Below are 8,999 nucleotides of genomic sequence, written 5' to 3'. Positions count from 1 at the left end.
TCTATTGAATGAGACAAATTTTATTTTTTTTTAAATGTGATACAGCCGTTTAATTCTCACATTAACAACAGCCAACATTTGTGTGATACATTCACATGATTCTGTGTGTACACACAAGCACACACTATTTATATAAAAAATAAATTAAGCTTTAATAACAAACACACGTTTACAAGTGCAGCTTTTTAAAGCCTATTGAGAAATAAGTATGGACATTTCTGAGACAGGATCACCATGGAACTGGTTCTTCAGAAAGAAAATATTTTGAGAATGAAAAGCCTGACACAAAATCACTGAGTAGTTTTCAAATGCCAGTTTTATAATTTTGCATATTTCTTAATCTAATGATCAGCTTTCTGTTGGTAAGAATATAGCTTTTAGGGTTGTCTCCAAAAAGTTGGATATCACCTATATGGAAAGTTCAGCTACACTTCTAGAAATTAAAAGAACTAGAGCCCCCTTTAACCATCCTTCTTAAGTCCAAATAAAACTCACCCTTAGTGGCCCTGGATCAGTCTTAAAATTTTATGCTCAGAGACCTCCTGACTTTGGAAAACTCATGGGTCCCCTTACACATTTCTACATTGATGTCTAATAATTTCATCCTGAATAGTTGCAAAGGTGCACGCGGTACATGGTAGATACTGCATCTTCCGGTAAAATATTTCCATTTCCCTTTAAATTTAGCCAAAGGTTCTAAGTGCAATTGGTGATAGACACTATCATCCTTTCAAAAAATTCTACAAACAAGGGAATTTTTAATGGTAGGAAATGCCACATTTTTTTTTTACTCATTGAATTTATATTTTTATTCTTTATAAAATTGTAGCTTAATTATCCTTGGCTTATATATTATTTAGCTGCATATCTGTAACAAAATCACACATCATCCTACCTACACAGTCATTTAAAAAGGCTCCACATATTCTAAATTTCTTCTGAACTCAGCTTGTTTAATAAACAGTACACATCTAATAAAGAACTAAACACAGTAAAATCCCACTGGCAATGCAATGAGTCAAAGAAGGCTTCTACTTTGGTTCTTTACTCTCTGTGTAGATTACTATTATCTTTGGTAGAATGGCAATGTACAGTATCAATTCTATTCTCCGTTTTCAGTTTTACAAGTGGAAATGCTAATGATCCTTTTTCACACAGACAACTGAGAACAGAAGGAGTTAAAATACTCAGAAATCTGGGTATTCCTTCAGTTTTGTTGAAAGCAAGGCACTGGAAACCACCAGCACTGGAGGAGGACCTGTTAAGAGGCTTGCACTTTCCAGACACTATACTTTGAAATTGTACCTTGAGTCCTGCTCTATAGAAAGACTGAATGTGGGGAGAAGACCTACTTCCTTCTGTAAGGGGGAAAAGGGCATTTGCTCACGCTAATGAATCTCTGGATAGAGTGCAACAGGAAATTGAGGATCTGAAAATTGATCCCCTGGAAAAATGAGTCTGTGACTCCTTAGAAAGCTCTGATAGACTGCTAGGGGTAAGGCTGGCCCCGTTTAAAAACCACTGGCCTTGGCTTAAGTTCAGATCCAACTACATTGTAAAGCATATAAATGATTAGATCATGTCACTGTCTTTAATAGAGAAGCAGGTCCTCAAATGTGTTCCCGTAAGATGTTTCTTGGCAAAAGGGTTCTCAGATCAAACTTAGGAAATGTGATAGTCTAACCCTCTTGAGTGTGCATGTTAGAATAGGCAAGTTTACAGCAGAGAAATTAACTTTCTCCAACCCAAATTTCCCAAACTCAAATGATCTAACCAGCTTCATCTATTTCGTTTTCCACGTAATAGCTAATGTTCACCATTTCCCTTATTCAGTAGAATAAAGACAGTTGTGCACATAGGCAGTCGTGGCCTGACTCCATCAGTGTTGCTGCCGTCTTTCAGTGTTCCTGTCACTCTTCTGCTTGATCTGAATCGGCTGTGCTCTTTACGTGGCTGTGAAAGCAGTCTCAGTGAGGTATTTATACTCAGGTTACGTGGCTTCCAGGCAGACTCAGGGAAGAGCAGCGATGTCATCTGTGCCCCTCTTTCTCTCTGTGTGCATCCTCATGGAGACTCCTAACACCAACATGACCGGATTCATGTGTTACCCAATTATGGGGAGAATGGTGGTACCAAGGCAAATACTCTGTGATGCTGAATCAACATCACTGGAGCACCTGAGAGGAGGAGCCAATCTTTCGGGGCGAGGGCTCTTCTCAGTGCCGCTGAGAATGTCAGCACCCCCCTCAGCTGCTCTGCTCCACTCCACTCTGCGAGGATGTGGCTAGGTGTGGATTCTACAGCACAGCAGCTAAACAGATGCTGAGCCTTCTGACTTCTACGTTGCTACTTCGTCATTCCTTTGACAAAGTAGCAGATAACTGCATTTTAAGCGGAAGGGGGATCCAGGTCTTAGCTTTTGAGCTTTTAAATGGAGTGAAGTGGGAAAGTGTTGTGTCCTCTACACACCCCAGGCTGCAAACAGGTAATGCCATCGACACCTGAGCTTGTAGGGAAAGTGATGGAGCCAAAAGCAGCTTGAGCTGAGGCTCCACCGGCTGCCTGGCCAACAGCTAATAGGACACTGGCCACTACAGCTGCCCTGCAGTGCTCAGCTCAGCGCCCTTTTCATCTGAGCTTTCTTGAAAGGTGCTTTGAACATTTTTACCACCAGGAATACTCGTCCCTCGGTTGCCAATGCCAAATAAACTAGCAGCTTCGACTCGGGAATAACGAAGTCAATGAAGAGCCCGACCTTGGTCAGTCTGCTATCGGGTGTGCCCTCCTGGCTTCATGAGAGAGAAATGCATGTCTTTAGAAGCACGTGGAGAGGTTCCGTGAGACCAGGATAATGGCTATTTTTTCCCTTAATTTAAAGACATGGTCTCCCCTGACTTTACTGCTTGCTGTGTGGAAGTTCTCAGTAAATTTGTGTGGAATGGAGGGAGGGGGTCTTCTGATCACACAGAGCGTGGCTGGCTTTAATGGACTCTTCCGCTGACATAGGCACGCTAAGCTCAGGATAATAAGGGGAGTGGGTTTCTAGGACCCAGTTCCATCCAAGTAAAGCTACCAGGCTGACTGCTAGTTTGTTCCTCCCAGCACAATCACTTTTTCCCCATAGGTAAACCTCTTTTCTCCTAAGTCAGTTCTCAATTCATTCTGTGTGGTGCCTCTACTGACCACCCCCGCCCCCAGCCCACTACTATCCTCACCTTGAAAAAGCCTTCCTAAAGCATCACATGTACAAATCAGTAAATAGCATCCCAGGATGTAGACGAGTATCACCTTGTCCTTGGTGGCTCTGCCCCTTCGGGAGTGGCTGCACCTGAGATTTTCTGTCGTTCCCTAAAGCTTAGCTCACTGCTCCAGGAAACTGGGACATCCAGGAAGCCCACCCTGTCTCACCCCGTGTGAGCAGTGAGTGAGCCCACGGCCCCGTGGCTGTGCAGACCAGGGAGTGAACAGGCCGGTGGGGCTAAGAAGCTGGCCAAGCCTTCATGGGCCTCTGTTCTCTGATAGGCCTGTAAGTCAGAGAGCTCCCAGATTGCCACCCTTGACCCCACTCACCCAGCAAGTCCCTGTCCTAATGAACAGCCCACCCCACCCCTCATGTGCGGCTGCAGGCGGGTCCAGCCACCAGAGGGAGTTCAGGTGCTCTGAGCTGGGGCAGGACCGGGGCTCCTCTCCAGGCCTGGTGAAGTCCGAGGCCTTCAGTGTGAGATCGTTTGCCTTTTAGTTCAGATCTTTTCAGAATCTAATGAGTTAGTTCCTTACAGACCCGGCTCATCTTCTGTAGAAGTCAGTTACCTGGGTCTTTAGAGGCCAGAGAAGGAGTCCTGCTCACTTTACAGCTGGTGCACAGAAGGTCACTGATCGAGTTTCACTATATTTATTCAGGGAGGTTTGGAACGTGAGAGGCCTCATGTGAGCACATTTTGGGGTCCTCTTTAGAGACGGTAAGTTAAGAAAGTGTCCAAGATGAAAAGGTTACCCCAACTCATGCCAACTGGGTCATTTTCAGGTTTGCCATCTTGGTGACAGGCTGGAGGAGTGACGACCTCACACGTGAGCATGTTCCCAGGGTCTGAACAAAGCACGTGCTCCTCCATGCAAGCTCACACGCATACACAACATGCTTAGACACGGACCCGGCTTCTATGAGTAAAACCTGCTGTTGCTGACTCTCTTCTCTCTCAACCTGAAACAAAACAGATTTCACTGTCATCCATTCGCCTAGGACTCAGGGATACACGGCAGAGTTGGGGAAGTGGACCCCAGGCAAGAAACCTCTACAGATCTGTCTCCTCACTGGTCTCTGTCCTGGGGTCCCTGCTGTTGTGCAGGAGTCAAGATGAAATGAGAACGACATGCAGAAGGCATCTCCATGCTGGGTCCAGGGAGGCCACTGCTGACACTTTCTTGGAGATAGTTTTGGCGGAGCAGGACTCTGGCATACCTGGCCGTCTGTCCTTACGTGTCTGCAGCACAACTCAGAGCACCCCTTGTTGGAAGTGGGAGATTTTGCTTTAATTTAGGACCCTGGACGAGCCCAGGCTTGGGAGGCGAGAAGGGCTCCTTAAACGGTAGGGGTCGTTGCTTCTTTTCACTCTTACCTGGGTGTGCTCAGGAGGACAGTTCAGCTCAGGGAAGGTGCAGATCCTTGAGCTCTTAGTATAAGTAATTGATGGAGCCAAGAGAAGAGGGGTGAGGGCTCAGGCTTTCTGAAAGGGGAGGCTTGCCCTCCGCCCTGGCCCAGGCCTGACCTCACAGTGGCTGCAGGGGGTGACCCACCTGCGGTTGCACTTCTCCTGGTACAGCTGCAGCTGGTTCTCGTTGACGTTGAATTCTCTGACCAGGGCATCGCGGTTGGCGCTGCGCAGGCTCTGGTGGGTGTCGTACAGGAAGAGCTGGTTGTTCAGTTCTTCTTGCCGCCTCCGCAGCTGGCGGCAGGAGGAATACAGCTCCTCTTCGCTCTCCTGGAGAACAGAGGGGACGACAGCCATGGGGGGACGTGCCGCCTGGAGGGGAGACTGCAGGGAGCACGGGGCAGACCTGATCGTCTGCTGGGATCTTCCCAGAAGAGCCAGGGCCTATCTTATTCAAAGCAAAAAATGGTGCTTTTAAAGATCTCTAAATTTGGAAAACTCAGCAGTGGCCACAGGACTGGAAAAGATCAGTTTTCATTCCAATCCCAAAGAAAGGCAATGCCAAAGAATGCCCAAACTACCGCACAATTGCACTCATCTCACATGCTAGTAAAGTAATGCTCGAAATTCTCCAAGCCAGGCTTCAGCAATACGTGAACCGTGAACTTCCAGATGTTCAAGCTGCTTTTAGAAAAGGCAGAGGAACCAGAGATCAAATTGCCAACATCTGCTGGATCATGGAAAAAAGCAAGAGAGTTCCAGAAAAAACATCTATTTCTGCTTTACTGACTATGCCAAAGCCTTTGACTATGTGGATCACAATAAACTGTGGAAAATTCTGAAAGAGATGGGAACACTAGACCACCTGACCTGCCTCTTGAGAAACCTATATGCAGGTCAGGAAGCAACAGTTAGAACTGGACATGGAACAACAGACTGGTTCCAAATAGGAAAAGGAGTACGTCAAGGCTGTATATTGTCACCCTGCTTATTTAACTTCTATGCAGAGTACATCATGAGAAACGCTGGGCTGGAAGAAACACAAGCTGGAATCAAGATTGCTGGGAGAAATATCAATCACCTCAGATATGCAGATGACACCACCCTTATGGCAGAAAGTGAAGAGGAACTAAAAAGCCTCTTGATGAAAGTGAAAGAGGAGAGTGAAAAAGTTGGCTTCAAGCTGAACATTCAGAAAAGGAAGATCATGGCATCTGGTCCCATCACTTCATGGGAAATAGATGGGGAAACAGTGGAAACAGTGTCAGACTTTATTTGGGGGGGCTCCCAAATCACTGCAGATGGTGACTGCAGCCATGAAATTAAAAGATGCTTACTCCTTCGAAGGGAAGTTATGAGCAACCTAGATAGCATATTCAAAAGCAGAGACATTACTCTGCCAGCAAAGGTCTGTCTAGTCAAGGCTATGGTTTTTCCAGTGGTCATGTATGGATGTGAAAGTTTGGACTGTGAAGAAAGCTGAGTGCCAAAGAACTGATGCTTTTGCACTGTGGTGTTGCAGAAGACTCTTGAGAGTCCCTTGGACTGCAAGGAGATCCAACCAGTCCATCCTAAAGGAGATCAGTCCTGGGTGTTCTTTGGAAGGACTGATGCTAAAGCTGAAACTCCAATACTTTGGCCACCTCATGCGAAGAGTTGACTCATTGGAAAAGACTCTGATGCTGGGAGGAACTGGGGGCAGGAGGAGAAGGGGACGACAGAGGATGAGATGGCTGGATGGCATCACCGACTCAATGGACATGAGTTTGGGTGAACTCCAGGAGTTGGTGATGGACAGGGAGGCCTGGCGTGCTGCGATCATGGGGTTGCAAAGTGTCGGACACGACTGAGCGACTGAACTGAAGGGATGGCTACTCAGGAGGTCGGCCTAGTGCTGTTCCCACTGATGCAGCGGACCAAGTGAGAGACTCCAGTGCCTCCAAAGCGTGCGTGGATATACACAGGTCAGCTTCTGCTGATGCTTATTTCTACAACAAGTGGACTCTGACCATACAGTGGCCTGAAATATTTTTCCCAGGTTAACAACCGAACAGACTGCCATGGGCATCCCCCCAAGCAAACAGGCAGAACTCTAACTTCGGAGGCGGGGAGAGCGAGGGTGAAAGTTATTCTGGCCACTGGCAAAGGTGCAGTGGAATAAAACGCCAACTGCCTTTGCACAAGGGGTGAAGGTAAACGGCCAGTCCCTACCCCCTGATGCAGCGCACCGAGTGAGGCACTGAGAAGAGTCAGTGGCGACTCTCCCTAAGTGTCTACTCTTCCTCAGAGACTGCAATCTTCCTTCCTGCTAACCCTAAAGCGGAACAGAGCCAGAGCCACGCTGACGCCGCAACACTCAGCCACAGATGGGCCCCTTCACCTTCTCTCCGCCTGCAGGAAACAGCTTCTTTTGACCTCACAGATGTAATGACTGCCTGATCTGTTGGTCAAAAATTCATCTTTTCTGCTAACGCTTATATAATCAGAGGCCTTTGTCTCTGTTTCTGAATCCCAAAGGATTTACAGATGTTACATAATTTAGTTATTAGCAGTCCATATAAATGTGATATAACAAACATTCAGGAAAGTAATAAAACATGCATACAGTTTAGTGAGTAACTCTAAAGCAAACAGCAGTGAAGCCGCCAGCAAGTCAAAACGTAGAGCGTCATCCACTCTGTGAACCCCTCCCAATCAGGACTCCCTCCTTCCCTCTTAGAATTTTGTGACAGTTCTTTCCTGGCTTTCTTTGCAGTCTGAGTTATTTCCAAAAAGCTTAGTTTTTATATTCTAAGTCGACGGTTACTTCTGTTTTGCCATACATATATCTTTGTCCCCACTGTGGTTCAATTGCATTCCTTCTTCCTTACTATGGTCATTCTTTTAGCAGAGTTTATTAGTAGTGAATCAAGTCTTTTTTACCTGAAAATACCTTCATTTTCCCCTCACTCTCGAATGGCAGCTCCTGGGATGGAGAACACCTAGACCCACAGCATGTCTAAGGCCTTGCGGAGGCATCACCTTAGTCTTGCGGCTGCTGTTGTGTGTCAGCCCTTTGCAGGTAATCTATCTTTTCTACTTTTGTAATTTTCTCCCTGTCCTGATATTCTGACACTTCAGTAGAAAAACACCTATATGTGGGTCTCTATACTGCTGTGTTTATACTGGAGGATGTTTTTCTCTTCAGTGCTAGAAAATTCTCCACCCTGAATATTTCAAGTATTTTATGTTGGAGCTTCTCATTTTACCCTAATTTTTTTCCCTTTTAATACATTTTTCTTGTCTTGCTGTATTAAAGCAAATTCCCCAAACACAATCTTTACATTTATTATTTCCCTTAACTGTACCCATTCTGGACTTTCCCACTTACTAAGTTTAAAGATTCCCCCCACCCCAGTTTCAATTTGTATGTTACAGGAATTTCTTTTTCCCCCCATACTTTAAGCTTTTTATTTTGTATTGGGGTATAGGTGATTAATAATGCTGTGGTCGTTTCAGGTGAACAGCAAAGGGCCTCAGCTGTACATATATTAATACATGCATCCGTTCTCCCCCAAACCCCACTCCCATCCAGGCTGCCACATAACACTGAGCAGAGTTCCCTGTGCTGTGTATACAACAGGCTCCAGGGATTTCTTAATTGTTCATTTCATTCCTACATGTTTTTGATTAAGTTTTTTAAATGTATGTATCCACTGGGTTCTCTTTTTTAAAAAGTATTTGTTTTCACTTATTTTCAGAGTCACTGGAGTCAGTTCTCTAGCTTCCGTGCTTGCTGGCGGTATTAGCGTTATTGTCCTTGAGTGCTAAGACGTTCCCGGGCAGGGTCACCTGGAATGGCAAGCTCCTCCCTCCCTCAGTCTGCACGCTGCCCTCTGCCCTCTCCCAGGCCCGGAAAGCTTCTGTGTCTTAACGTGTGTTGTATGTAGGTAGTAGCTGCCTCCAGTTCTGTTCAGAATGTGCCACTGCCCTGGGAAGAAAAGCTTCCGAGGAATTTTTATGAAGCCAGCACAACAAAACCTGACCCAAAACATCAGTGAATACCAGTGAGAAGGTCCTAAAGAAAATGTTAACACGTGCATCATAGAAGCTCATTCAACAATACGAGCCTCCTGTATTTCACCATGAAATTCTTTTCTCCTTCTCTTAAGTAAGCAGACACACCCTTTCTCTGCCCTGCCTCCCTTCTCCACTACGTCATCTGCATCAGCAGCACAAGCCCATCTTCAGAAGCTCTCCTTCGCCCACCAGCTCCTGACCCACCCCTCGTCACCTCACAGCCGGTGTCCTCGAATAAGTCCTATGTTCCTCATCAGTGTATCATGTACTCACGCTCTGCATTTTCAGTCT

At 46.0% G+C, this 8,999-nt stretch overlaps 1 protein-coding gene across 1 annotated transcript in view; it reads right to left on the bottom strand.

Moving 5' to 3' along the window:
- PLCG2 (phospholipase C gamma 2) overlaps window positions 1-8,999 on the bottom strand; it is a 160,189-nt gene continuing 151,190 nt past the window's right edge. The window contains exons 32-33 of the mRNA XM_069552534.1: window positions 4,795-4,979; window positions 1-4,201 (exon numbers count right to left, since the gene is read on the bottom strand). Of these exons, the coding sequence (XP_069408635.1) occupies window positions 4,159-4,201; window positions 4,795-4,979 (228 nt within the window). The 3' untranslated portion in view covers window positions 1-4,158. The remainder of the gene's footprint in view (window positions 4,202-4,794; window positions 4,980-8,999) is intronic.

Source organism: Ovis canadensis, chromosome 14 (assembly GCF_042477335.2).
Source record: "Ovis canadensis isolate MfBH-ARS-UI-01 breed Bighorn chromosome 14, ARS-UI_OviCan_v2, whole genome shotgun sequence".
Lineage (NCBI taxonomy): Eukaryota > Metazoa > Chordata > Mammalia > Artiodactyla > Bovidae > Ovis > Ovis canadensis.
The sequence above is the reverse complement of the archived record's forward strand: the minus strand, read 5'-3'. Positions and strand labels throughout refer to the sequence as shown.